The sequence below is a fragment of the Ovis aries genome, chromosome 5 (assembly GCF_016772045.2).
Source record: "Ovis aries strain OAR_USU_Benz2616 breed Rambouillet chromosome 5, ARS-UI_Ramb_v3.0, whole genome shotgun sequence".
Taxonomy (NCBI): Eukaryota; Metazoa; Chordata; class Mammalia; order Artiodactyla; family Bovidae; genus Ovis; species Ovis aries.
In genome coordinates, this window is record NC_056058.1 from 9285047 (window position 1) to 9298759 (window position 13713).

A 13713-nucleotide genomic window follows, 5' to 3' on the forward strand; every position below is an offset into this window, starting at 1 on the left:
TAAATAGAAATAAGTTCATGTTTGGGAATGCATGTAAGAATTAAAGATTTTAAAATTTAAAAAATAAAAAACTAAAAAAATTTTTAAAATAAATAAATAAATAAATAACATATTAAAAAATAAATAAATACAATTATGAAAATAAATAAATATATATATTTCCTATAAACATTTGGGTTGTTTCTACTTTTTGACTGATGTGAACAGTGCTAATGTGCATATTGATGTATAGGTATTGCTTGAATATCTATTTTCATTCATTTGAGTCACAAAGCTAGGAGTGGTATTGCTGAGTTATGTGGTAGTTCTATTTTCAACTTTTTGAGAAGCTACCTAAATATTTTCCCAAAGTGGCTATTTTTCCATTTGCCATTGTCAACAGCAATGTACAAGGGTTCCAATCTCCTTATTGTCAGTGACACCTGTTGCTTCCATTCTTTTTTCTTTCATTATAGCCATTCTAGTAGCTTTCAGGAGAGACTGCATAATGGTTTAATCTGCATTTCTCTAGTACCTAAGGATGTTTAATATTTTTATGTCATTGTTGAGCATTTTTGTACCTTTCCTGGAAATATGTCTATCTACTCAAGTCCTTTTGCTTATTTTTTTTCCTTTTGGCCATGGCATGCAGCATGCAGGATCTTAATTCCCTGACCAGGGATTGAACCCAGGTCACCACAGTGAAAGCCCAAGTTCTAACCACTAGACGGCTAGGAACTCTCCATCATAATAATTAAACAGATATACTATATAAAAACATATAGTATATCTGTGTCTCATTGAAAAAGACCCTGATGCTGGGACAGATTGAAAGCAAAAGGAGAAAGAGGCAGCAGGGTATGAGATGGTTAGATAGAAATCACTGACTCAATGGACATGAATTTGAGAAGTACTGGGAAGCCTGACATGAAACAGTCCATGGGGCTGCAAAGAGTTGGACACGATTCAGCACCTGAACAGCATGGTGTTATAGTCATCGAAACAATCACAATTACTAATCTAACTCCCACAATTCATAGAACTGTCACTGGAGGTGCAGGCGCCAAGCTACAGGAATATCACCTTGATTCAGAATCAGACAAAGATGATGCTGACCTGGGATACAGTGCATGATCCTGGTGACTCAGGTAATGGCTGAGACAGCAGGTAAGTCTTCACTGTGTGTCAAGATGCCCAAGGATATGACAAATAGGATATTGAAGTTTAAAGGGAATTGTGGGGTATGGTGGGGCAAAAGGAAATAGTCCATCTGTTGAAGAAGAGGTCCTTTCGGGCACTGCAAGATGTCAACCTTAGCCTTGTCCTGCAGGTCTTGCTGTGGTGGGCCTCCTGTCCACTCCAGGGATGGACAGATCCCTGGCTGAGGCCCCTCTGGTCCTGGATGCTGAGGAACCGACAGCTCTACATGAGACACACAGGGGTTTGCTGCAGGAAACCTCCCGCATCCTGCTGTCAGATGTCATATCTGCCTTTATCACCAACAAGAACACTGAGAACCTCAGGTCCCCAGTCACCTTTGTCTTCCAACATGTGAGTCCAGATGGGATGGAGTGGTGAGTGTGGAACAGGCCTGAGTCCTGGGCCCAGCCTTGGGCTTCGGGGGGCTCTGCCATGGGTGCATAAACTGTTTAGGAAAGGCTTTCACGAGCCAGCTTTGGGTCAGCATTTCTGAGCAACAGAACCCCGAACTCACACGTGCTTCCTCTTCCTGTTAACACAGTCAGTGACCCCTGGGCCAGGAGAGAAGGTGCACTGTGTCTATTGGGAGCATGGCCAGAATGGAAGTGGTCACTGGGACACCAGAGGCTGCTGGGTGGCCAGCACCAGAGACAACAGCACCACCTGCCAGTGCACCCACCTCAGCATCTTTGCTGTCCTCATGGCCCACTACAGTGTTCAGGTGAGACCCCTCGGACAGGCAGCATTCGAGGGCTACTGCTGTGTAACAAACTGCCCCCCCCACACGTAGCAGCTTTAGAAGCATAGATTTATTATTATCTCATAGTTTCTTCAAGTTAGCAAATAGTCATGGTTCAGATGAGCTTTCTGTTCAAGTTCCTACTAGTCTTATAATCGTTTCATCAGAAAATTGGGGTCATCCCCTAACTCCCTGATTTCTGGCAGCTTTCAGTTCCTGGTGTTAGTAGGACTGAGGTAGTGTTTTCTTTATCTCTGGCAGCAGAGAACCAGGCTCAGTTCCCGTGGCTGCCTGCATTCCTTCTCATCTGTTGCTGTTGTTCAGTTGCTAAGTCATGTCCCACACCTTGCGACCCCATATGCTATAGCATGACAGGTTCCCCTGTCCTTCAGTATCTCCCAGATTTTGCTCAGATTCATATCCACTGAGACATTGATGCCACCCAATCATCTCATCCTCTGCTGTTCCGTTCTCCTTTTGCCTTCATTCTTTCCCAGCATCAGGGTCTTCTCCAATGAGGGGACTCTGTGCGCATCAGGGGCCAAAGTATTGGAGCTTCAGCTCAGTCCTTCCAATGAATATTCAGAGTTGATTTCCTTTAGGACTGACCGGTTTGATCTCTTTGCTGTCCAAGGGACTCTCAGTGGTCTTCTATAGCACCACAATTCAAAAGCATCAATTCTTCAGTGCTCAGCCTTCTTTCTGGTCCTAATTCTCCTCTCGGACCTCTCACAGCGCACTAGTGAATCTGTCTGGAGATCAGCAGGAGAAACTCCCTCATGTCAGAACACTCTCAAACTCTGAATCGTTTTCTGCAAGAAGAGCCTGCCTCTTCTGAGGGCTCTTCTGGTTACAACAGGTCCAACCAGGATAAACGCTCTAATTCAGTTGATGGAGGCCTTAATTTCACCTGCAAGACTCTCTTCACAGCAGCACCTGGGTTGGCTCTTGACTGAACATCTAACGAATGATGGAGATGAGGGTGTTGTTGCCAAATTAAAATTCTGTTTACCCCAGGGGTCCTCACAACAGGGTGCTCAGGGGCTGCAGAAAATATGAATTCTATGCTACTACTATTGCCAAAATACAGTAGACTTCTTCCATCAAGGGTTCAGTTCTAATCTATAGTCATTAGTTCCCTTCTAAGAATGGATATTTCAGGGATGGGTGAGTGGCATCCAACGCAGGTGGTTAATACCTGGACAGAGAGTCTCAGGTACAGACTCTGCCACACACCATCACATGGTGGGGATGGAGGGTGGTGCTCAGCATGAAGTTTCATGCCTCTGTGTACCTACTGTGGTAACCAGGAGGCTGAGTCATGCTCAGAAGTCTACAAGAAAATAAACCCTTGTGAGTTCCAGAGTTTGTTCTTGACTAAAGATTCTCCTGTCCCTCTGTCCTTCCACGGGCAGAATTAATCATTCAGATCCCATAAAATTCTAACATTCAGAACCTGGAGAAAGCTATCCACAAATAGACCAACTCTATCTAGGTCTTCTATTCTGATTTTTCTATGTCTAAAATTAAAAATAGTGGAAGGGTCATTACCCAGAGCAGGAAAATATGACTGTGTTCCCCTCTCTGCTGGGTCCCAGGAGGAGGATCCCACACTGACTGTGATCACCTACGTGGGGCTGAGCCTCTCTCTGCTGTGCCTCCTCCTGGCGGCCCTCACCTTCCTGCTGTGCAAAGCCATCCAGAACACCAGCACCTCGCTCCACCTGCAGCTCTCGCTCTGCCTCTTCCTGGCCCACCTGCTCTTCCTGACAGCCTTCGATAGAACTGAGAACAAGGTTCGTATACTTTTCCAAAATACTCCTCCCCAGGGGCTTCTGAGTTCATGGAGCCACACTGCTTTGGACACTTTAATAAAGTGACTTGGGTTCCAGGTAAGGTTAAATTGGTAAATAACTAGTCTCACATTGACTGCCACAACTAGAAGACAAACACTCTGTTGACAACTCCTTCATCTACATCAAAGTTCTCCCTAGGGGCAAGTTATAGAAGTACCGGGCCGTGCTCCACCCAGACAGTCCCTCCTGGTGACACCTTCCTCCTCCCGCAGGTGCTGTGCGCCATCATCGCAGGTGCCTTACACTATCTCTACCTGGCCTCCTTCACCTGGATGCTGCTGGTGGGCCTGCACCTCTTCCTCTCTGCCCGCAACCTGACGGTGGTCAACTACTCCGGTATCAACAGGTTCATGAAGAAGGCCATGTTCCCTGTGGGCTACGGAGTCCCGGCTGTGATTGTGGCCATTTCTGCAGCATCCAGGCCTCATCTTTATGGGACACCCACCAGGTAAATTAACTTCTGACTGTTCTTATCTCTCCAGCACAATCCTGTGTTGTAGAACAACTGTAGTGTTTGATTGTGACAGATCATAATATATAGACACTAAGTAATAATCCCTAGGTTATCTTTGGTAGAGGATGATAATAATTAAGGAGAATGCCTTCAACCTCTGTTCGTGAAATAACAAAGAGGAACTCCAAGGAAGTGCTTAGGGCATCCTTTAGAAAAATATAACCTGCTTTTTTTATCCTAATTCTATAGGATGTTCCAATTTTTCATTTGTAATAGTAGAGCTGATATAAATAATTAGAATAATAGACTGCATCATAATTTAGCATTTACAAGGTGCTTACTTTGTGCCAACGCATTTTTCCAACCATTTTAATGTATGTTAATTCAATTAATCCTCATAACAATACTATGAGGTAGACACTGTAATTCATCCCACTTTACAGATAAGTAAACTGAGGCACAAATAATTTAAGTCAATGAGGAAACGTGCACAGTTAAATTCAGTTTAGTAGGTAGCCAAGCTTCATTCAAATTCAGAGTCAAGCTTCTTAGCTTACACTTTTATTTTCAGCTTTTAATATTAGACTTAATGTTTTTGCATTCTTATTGACATATACTACATATATTGTAGGGCTTCCCTTGTGGCTCAGCTGGGAAAGAATCTGCCTGAGATGTGGGAGACCTGGGTTCAATCCCTGGGTTGGGAAGCAACCCTGGAGAAGGGAAAGGCTACCACTCCAGTATTCTGGCCAGGAGAATTCCATTGATTGAATAGTCCAGGTAGTCACAAAGAGTCAGACATGACTGAGCAACTTTCACTCACTCACTGCAAAATTCACCCTTTAAAAGTGTACAAATCTGTGGTTTTTAGAATAGTCACAGATAGTGCCTATTAGTGCAGCTATCATCACAGTCTAATTTTACAACATTTTCAACTCCCCAAAGAAACCTCATACACAATAAAATTCACTTCTCATTCCTTCTACCCACTCCTCTGCCCCAACCCCTGAAAAACACTTCTCTACTTTCTGTCTTTACTGGATATTTCACATAAACGCAATTATGCATGTGGTCTTTTGTGGATGTTTTTACTTAGCCTGAAGTTTTCAAGGTTCATTCATATCGTAGTATGTATCATGACCTCACTTTTTGTTGTTGTTTTTGTTGCTATCATTTTGCAAATAATATTCCATTATATGGATATGTCACATTTTGTCTACCCATCCATCAGCTGATAGACATTTAGATTATTTACGTTTTTGTAAAGCTATTATGAATGAGATCACTACAAATATATATGTGCAAGTTTCATTTCTCCTGGTTATATATCTACTCTACAAGTAGAATCCTGGGGTCAAATGGAAGATCTGGTTAGCCTTCTGGCAAACCACCACTTGTTTTCCAAAGCTTCTGGACCATTTTACATCCCAACTAGCAACATATGAGGGTTTCAGTTTCTCCACATCATTATCAATAGTTATATTCTATGTTTAAAATTTTATGTTACAGGACATGGTCTAGTAATACAATCATCCTTCTTTGAGTAAAAACTACCTCTAGGTTGTGGTAAGATTTTCCTGTCCCATAAAACAGAAGCCACAAGTACCTTAAGGATGCAAAACTGTAACTTCCTGCATATCTTTCCACACAGAAATTGTCTTGTTGGTGTCCTGGTCTATTTTGAAAAGTTTCCACCTGTAGGCTTTTAAAAACACCATCATTAGTAGCTTCCCCCCATTCCCACCCCATAGCTTTGATAAATCTTCATTACTCATTCTTTTGCTCAGACTATGCCATTGTAAATATAGTTCCTAACATCTTGAAATTGCTTTTTCCTCAGTTTTCAAGGGTGAAGTCATTTGTAAAACATGTAGTTAAAGTTATTGTGGTCTTTTCTTTACTGCAAGCCTTTTAATTACTACAGGCTGCATTGTGCTATATAAAGCCTTTCTCTCTAAGTCTGCTCCCATCACTAGCTTCTCTTGTAAGCTAATCCTGCCTCATACTTTAAATCTGTTTCAGTGACCAAGGGCAGAATTCTTTGTGGCCTTATCTTTCTTTGTTTTAACTGTTGACTGGCTTTTTCTTGCAAGCTTGCTTATTTCTGAGTAGTATTTATTCTGCTCTCTGTTGAGTCTGAAAGTAGCCTTCACATAGTGCTTTTTGTTCAGAGCGTTTTCCGTGCTGCTGAAATGGGCCACATGTTTCCTCCACTTCCCAAGTTTGTTGTTTAGTTACCAACTTATATTAAATTGACTGATAACAAATAAGATGCTTTTGAAGCACAAATTATTCCTACCCAGCATTGCAACTCAACATATTTTTTTTCAAGTTTATGACTTTATTAACATGAACTTTTGCTTTTTTACTGTTTAACTATGTCTAATTTTGGCTCTGTTTATTTTAATAAGATAATTGAAATATTGGGCTGTAAACCCTTTTCATTGTTGGTTCTTTTTTTAAGATTTAAGAGTATACTCCTACAGGCCTCCACCTCCACCCCCTGCCACTGTTTTATGCCATTCTACATACCACAAACTGAAATGATTTGTCCGTTATGGCTTATCGTTTATCAGTAGTTCTTTTGTCAGCTGCTTAAAAATTTTTTTGTGAATTATTTTCAGTGTATAATTTACAGGAGCCTCGTCCTCCAGTTATAGTATTGTAGAACATGGCCCTTCCTCCAATTGTGGCATTACTAGAGATGCTGATCATTTTCCCTCATAAAGGCTCTCAGAATGGTAACCACTTCAGTTAAAGTATAGTACATTCAAGAATTATTTTAAGTCATGTATTAGAAGTATATCCTGTGCTTTTATGATTCTATGCAGTTTCTGAAAATATGCATAGAAGCTGTCTCTTATCTATTGTTTTAATTGATTACATAGATTGAGAAGGCAAACAAAAAGCTATCAATGTAAAATGTCCTTTTTATTTTGAATGATTTCAGATTTGAACACTAGTATAATCTGCTGCTGACTTTTCTTAAACCACGACAAGTAAAGATATCCCTATGTGCGTATTAACTGGTAAACTATTTGTCACTCTTACTGCACAGACTTATTTGCGATATTAATTGGTTTTTTTTTTTAAACAAAACTAGTACTGTCTGTGCCCTCACAGGAAATTGTTAACAGTTTTTAAGAACTAAACTGTTCATGTTTAATCAGATAATCCATGAGGGGGTCGAGGTGGTGGGGTTCTTTTTGAATCAAAATGTTATTCAATTATTAAGTAAGTTACTTACTTTTGATTTCAAAAGCAGCTGTGTTTTTGATGAATACTGAACAAATGTGTGTAATTTTCTGTGCCAGACGTTTGACTTTGTTTTCAAGCACTGTAACGTGGGCTGGATAGTTAGAAACAATAATATATTAGGGTTTCTATTTAACCCTTTCAGGACTGAACTGTATTTCCTTTTATTAATTTTTCCCTGTGTTGTGATAAATGTTTGCCAGCATTCAGTACTGTGTTGGTCCAGATGTAGGTTTATATGCTCATTTTCAACTTATTTCTTTTTTTTAATTTAAATTTTTATTTTTACTTTCTTTTACTCTACAATACTCTATTGGTTTTGCCATACATTGACATGAATCTGCCACGGGTGTACATGAGTTCCCAAACATGAACTCCCCTCCAACCTCCCATCCCATATCATCTCTCTGGATCATCCCCGTGCACCAACCCGAAGCATCCTGTATCCTGCATCCAACATAGACTGGCGATTCATTTCTTACATGATAGTATACATGTTTCAATGCCATTCTCCCAAATCATCCCACCCTCTCCCTCTCCCTCAGAGTCCAAAACTCTGCTCTACACATCTGTGTCTCTTTTGCTGTCTCGCATACAGGGTCATCATTACCATCTTTCTAAATTCCATATATATGTGTTAGTATACTGTATTGATGTTTTTCTATCTGGCTTACTTCACTCTGTATAATCGGCTCCAGTTTCATCCATCTCATTAGAACTTATTCAAATGTATTCTTTTTAATGGCTGAGTAATACTCCATTGTGTATATGTACCACAGCTTTCTTATCCATTCATCTGCTGATGGACATCTAGGTTGTTTCCATGTCCTGGCTATTATAAACAGTGCTGCGATGAACATTGGGGTACATGTGTCTCTTTCAATTCTGGTTTCCTCGATGTGTATGCATCTTCTCAATCCTGGTCTCCAGGGTATTTATCTGTGATTCCATTTTTATTTCAAAATTTTGGATCATTTTCACTATCAATATTTGGAATTCTTTCTCAGGTACATTCCCTATCTCTTCCTCTTTTGTTTGGTTTGGTGGGCATTTCTCCTGTTCCTTTACCTGCTGAGCATTCCTCTGTCTCTTCATCTTGGTTATATTGCAGCATTTGGGGTGGCCTTTCTATATTCTGGGAATTTGTGGCATTCTCTTTATTATGGAGTTTCCTCACTGTGGGCGGGGTTGTATCAGTGTCTTGTCAAGGTTTCTTGGTTAGGGAGGCTTGTGTTGCAGTTCTGGTGGATGGAGCTGAATTTTTTCTCTCTGGAGTGCAATGGAGTGACCAGTAATGGGTTATGAGACATCAATGGTTTGGGGTAACTTTGAGCTGCCTGTATATTGAAGTTCAAGGGTGTGTTCCTATGTTGCTGGAGAATTTGTGTGGTATGTCTTGCTCTGGAACTTGTTAGCCCTTGGGTGGTGCTTGGTTTCAGTGTAGGTATTGAGGCATTTGATGAGCTCCTATCGATTAATGTTCCCTGGATTCAAGAGTTCTCTGATGTTCTCAGGCTTTGGACTTAAGCCTCCTGCTTCTGGTTTTCAGTTTTATTTTTACAGTAGCCTCAAGACTTCTCCATCTATACAGCACCAATGATAAAACATCTAGGTTAAAGATGAAAAGTTTCTCAACATTGAGGGACCCCTAGAGAGGTTCACTGAGTTACATGGAGAAGAGAAGAGCGAGGGGGTAGTTAGAGGTGACTGGAATGAGATGAGGTGGGATCAAAAGAGCAGAGAGCAAGCTAGCCAGCAGTCACACCCTTATGTGCACTCCACAGTCTGGACCGCTCAGAGATGTTCACAGAGTCATACAGGGAAGAGGAGAGGGAGGAAGTAGACAGAGGTGGCCAGGAGGAAAAAAGAGGGAAATGAAAATGAGACATACAGACTCAGCCAGTATCCAGTTCCTTAAGTGTTCTCCACCATCTGGAACACACAGAGATTCACAGAGTTGGGTAGAGAAGAGAAGGGGGAGGGAAGAGACAGAGGCCACCTGGTGGAGAAAAAGGAGAGTCCAAAGGAGAAGAGAGTGGTCAAGCCAGTAATCTCGCTCTCAGGTAAAATTGGGTACTGAAGATTGGGTTTTTTAATGTACAAAATTGACAACAAATACCAAAAAGCAAAGATTAAAAATCTAGAGTAGAGGTTGGGTTTTAAAAAATACAATATTAAAGAAAAGAAAAAGAAGAAGAAAGAAAGAAAAAGCCACAAGAATTATTAAAAACAACAACAACAACCACACAAATACTATATATGGTGTTTGCTTTAAAAAATAGGGACTTTTTTTTTGAAAAGTAATAGTAGGTTATAAAAATAAAAATTAAATGGGAAATACAGGACCTAAAATTTTTTTTAATTTAAAAAAAAAAAGAAGAAGGAAAAGAAAAGAAGAAAAAACAACCACACAACAACATCAACCAGAAAGAAGAAAAGAAAAAAGAATTATCATAAAAATGGTAAAGATATATCTGGCCCTTTCTCTGGTGTTGTGGGCAGTGTGGGGTCACTTCCAAGGTGGTTCCCCCTGTTTAACTTCTTCTGTTTGCTGATCTCTTCAGTGTCTGATTTCCGTCCTGACACAGAGGGGGGCGGTGGTGGACACTTTTTTTTTTAAGACTCACTTGTTCATTCGCGCTGTGGGTAGGGAGGGATGCTACAAACAAATAACACTGGCATGCGCATGCAGTGTCTCAGCCCCGCTGGGCCTGCCCCTGCTCACATACACCGCTCAGGCTCTACGTTGCTCTGCCGGGAACCGTCTGAGGCCGGCCCTAGGCTGCATGCACCTCCCCAGTCTAAGCCACTCAGGTTCGGCGCTCAGGTAGCCCTCAGAGGTGCAGATTTGGTTGGGCCTGCATTTTGTGCCCTTCCCAGGTCCAAGTATCTCAGGTGTTTGGCAAGCACGGTCGCTGCAACTTATCGCCTTTCCCATCTCTGCTGCTCAGTTTTCTGGGTGTACCATGGGCGCCCCTTGTGAGGCAGATGGTGACTGTCCAGAACCCCCAGAAGTCTTAGCAAAGAAGCCTGCTTGCAGTTTGGTAGGTACAGTCTCTCCGGGGCTGCAATTGCCCCTTTCCAGCCCTTATGGCTCTGGCTGCCTGTCACCAGGGGCGGGGGGGGGGGGGGCGGTCTGCAACCGGCCATTTCTGTTCCATCCTTTGTTCTGTGTGCGGTCCTGGTGGTGTCTTATGTTCGAGCTTTTCGCTTGGTAGCTATCCCACAGTCTAGTTTGCTAGCCCAAGTTAGTTCGTTCTGGTTACGCACCAGGCGTTCCTGCCCAATTCTTAAAAAGCACTGCAGCCCCCAACTCCTGTGCCTCCCTGCCCTGCCCCCACTTGATAGTGGCGGATGCAGGTGTCTGTGCTGCTTTTCAGCTGGGGGAGTTATTGTTGGGCTTGTAATCTGTTGGTTTTAAGTATTTATTTATTTTTCCTTCCTGTTATGTTGTCCTCTGTGCTTCTAAGGCTCGCCAAGGACTCGGCAGGGAGAGTGTTTCCTGGTGTTTGGAAACCTCTCTTCTTAAAATTCCCTTCCTGGGACAGGATTCCCTTCCCAGGACGGAGCTCACTCCCTACCTCCTTTGTCTCTTTTTTCATCTTTCATATTTTTTCCTACCTGTTCTTGAAGACAATGATCTGCTTTTCTGGGTGCCTGATGTCTTCTGCCAGCATTCAGAAGTGGTTTTGTGGAGTTTGCTTGGCGTTGAAATGTTCTCTTGATGAATTTGTGAGGGAGAAAGTGGTCTCCCCATCCTATTCCTCCGCCATCTTAGGACCGCCCCCCTTTTAGCTTATTTCTTGTACCTTGCAGCATGCTCTATGCATTCAGTCCTTAAGGGTTTTATTTTACAAACTGTGCACCTGTAAGGTTTATTAGCAATAAGATAGAAAATTGAGCAAGTTTATACCATAATTTTGTTCAAAAAAAATCTGCTCAGGTCCCTATTTCATCCATGAGAAACCTGCAATACTGCCAGTTTCAAGAAATAAATAAAAAGGAAATGTAAAAAATAATAATAATAATAATTTAGCTATTCTAATGAGAATGGAGTCAAATTTCATTGTGGTTTCAATTTGCAATTTCTCCAAAATGTCTATTGATGTTGAGCATCTTTTCACCTGCTTATTGACCATTTGCATATTTTCTTTAGAGAAACGCATATTCAAATATTTTACCTTTTTTGAAATTTTGATTTTATTAATATTGGCATTGAAAATAGCAGGTAATGCCTTTTCAGAAAAAAATGGCATTGGATTATCATAAAGTCGTGACATGAATCCAGCTCTCAAGGAAGAAATGTCCATAGGGTCAAATGATACTGCAAAGCAGAACAAAGCAGGATGTTATTACAGTCAACAGGCAAAAAGTTAGTAACTTCTAGAATCCACTCCTTGGGCTCCTTAGGACTATGCACATATTTCAACACATATTTGAAGAAGATATCCACATATCCATCATCAACAGTGATATAGATTTTGTTTCTACCTTATGGGATGCAGTCATCCATCTTAAGTGAAAATGATTTTCACTCTTCTTGGAATAAAAAGTCACATCCTCCTAAAGGGTATTATATTAATTACTGGCCTATATCAAGTATTTCATAATTTCTTTGGTTTATTTTTAAACTGAAATATAGTTAATTTACAATGTCATATTAATTTCTTCTGTACAACAGACTGAATCAGTTATATATGAACCTATGCATAGTCTTTTTAATTTAATTAAATATTCAGTTTCAATAATGAAATTGAAATATTCTTTTCAATTATGCATTTTTTTAAATTGGAGGATAATTACTTTACAATGTTTTGTTGGTTTATGCCGTACAACAGGGTGAATCAGCCTTAATTACATACATATATACCGCGCCCCCTTGAGTCTCTCACCCCTCCCCCCATCTCACCCATCCAGGTCATCACAGAGCACCAGGCTGGGCTCCCTGTGTTATACAACAACTTTTTTTTTTTTTTACTTTATTTTACTTTACAATACTGTATTGGTTTTGCCATACATTGACATGAATCCACCACGGGTGTACAACTTCTTATCAGCCATTTGTTGTACACATGGTGGTGTATATATGTCAATGTTATTTTCTCAGTTCGTCCTACTTTGCTCTTCCCTCACTGTATCCACAATTCCATTCTCCACTTCTGCATCTCCATCTCTTCCCTGCAAATAGCTCCATCAGTACTATTTTTCTAGATTCCATATAACTGCATTACTCTATGATATCAGTTTTCTCTTTTTGACTTACTTCACTCTGGGTAACAGTCTCTAGGTTCATCCACTTCCTGACAACTAATTCAAATTCGTTCTTTTTTACATCTGAGTGAGATTCCATTGTATATATATACCACAACTTCTTTATCTATTCAGCTGTCAGTGGATATCTAGGTTGTTTCCATGGCTTGGCTATTGTAAATAGCACTGCAGTGAACACTGGGTACATGTGTTTTTTAGATTATGGTTTTCTCAAGGTAATGGCACAGCAGTGAGATTGCTGGGTGGTATTTTTTTTATTCCTAGATTTTTAAGGAATATCCATATCATTCTCCATAGTGTCTGTATCAATTTACATTTCCATCAACAGTGCAAGAACATTCCCTTTTCCCCACACCCTCTCCAGCATTTATTGTTTGTAGATTTTTTGATGATGGCTATGAATTTAACTCAGATGACCATTATATCTATTACTGTGGGCAGGAATCTGTCAGAAGAAATGGAGTAGCCATCATGGTCAACAAAAGAGTCCGAAATGCATTACTCGGATGCAATCTCAAAAATGACAGAATGATCTCTGTTTGTTTCTAAGGCAAACCATTCAATATCACAGTAATCCAAGCCTATGCCCCAACCAGTAATGCTGAAGAAGCTGAAGTTGAACGGTTCTATGAAGACCTATGAGATCTTTTAGAACTATCACCCAAAATAGATGTCCTTTTCATTATAGGGAGCTGGAATGCAAAAGTAGGAAGCCAAGAAACACCTGGGGTAACAGGCAAATTTGTCCTTGGAATACTGAATGAAGCAGGGCAAAAGCTAATAGAGTTTGCCAAGAGAACGCAGTGCTCATAGCAAACACCCTCTTCCAACAACACAAGTGAAGACTCTACATATGGACACCACCAGATGGTCGACACCGAAATCAGATTGATTATATTCTTTGCAGCCAAAGATGGAGAAGCTCTATACAGTCAGCAAAACAATACTGGGAGCTGACT

At 40.8% G+C, this 13713-nt stretch overlaps 1 protein-coding gene across 2 annotated transcripts in view; it reads left to right on the forward strand.

Moving 5' to 3' along the window:
- The window catches only part of ADGRE2 (adhesion G protein-coupled receptor E2), a 65128-nt gene that overhangs the window by 20196 nt on the left and 31219 nt on the right, over window positions 1–13713 (forward strand). For both annotated transcript variants that reach the window (XR_009600809.1, XM_027969480.3), the window contains exons 11-15: window positions 1020–1127; window positions 1310–1530; window positions 1721–1900; window positions 3517–3714; window positions 3987–4222. Coding sequence is in view for 1 of the 2 variants with exons in the window: in XM_027969480.3 (XP_027825281.1) it covers window positions 1020–1127; window positions 1310–1530; window positions 1721–1900; window positions 3517–3714; window positions 3987–4222 (943 nt within the window). In the remaining variant the exon portion in view is untranslated. The remainder of the gene's footprint in view (window positions 1–1019; window positions 1128–1309; window positions 1531–1720; window positions 1901–3516; window positions 3715–3986; window positions 4223–13713) is intronic.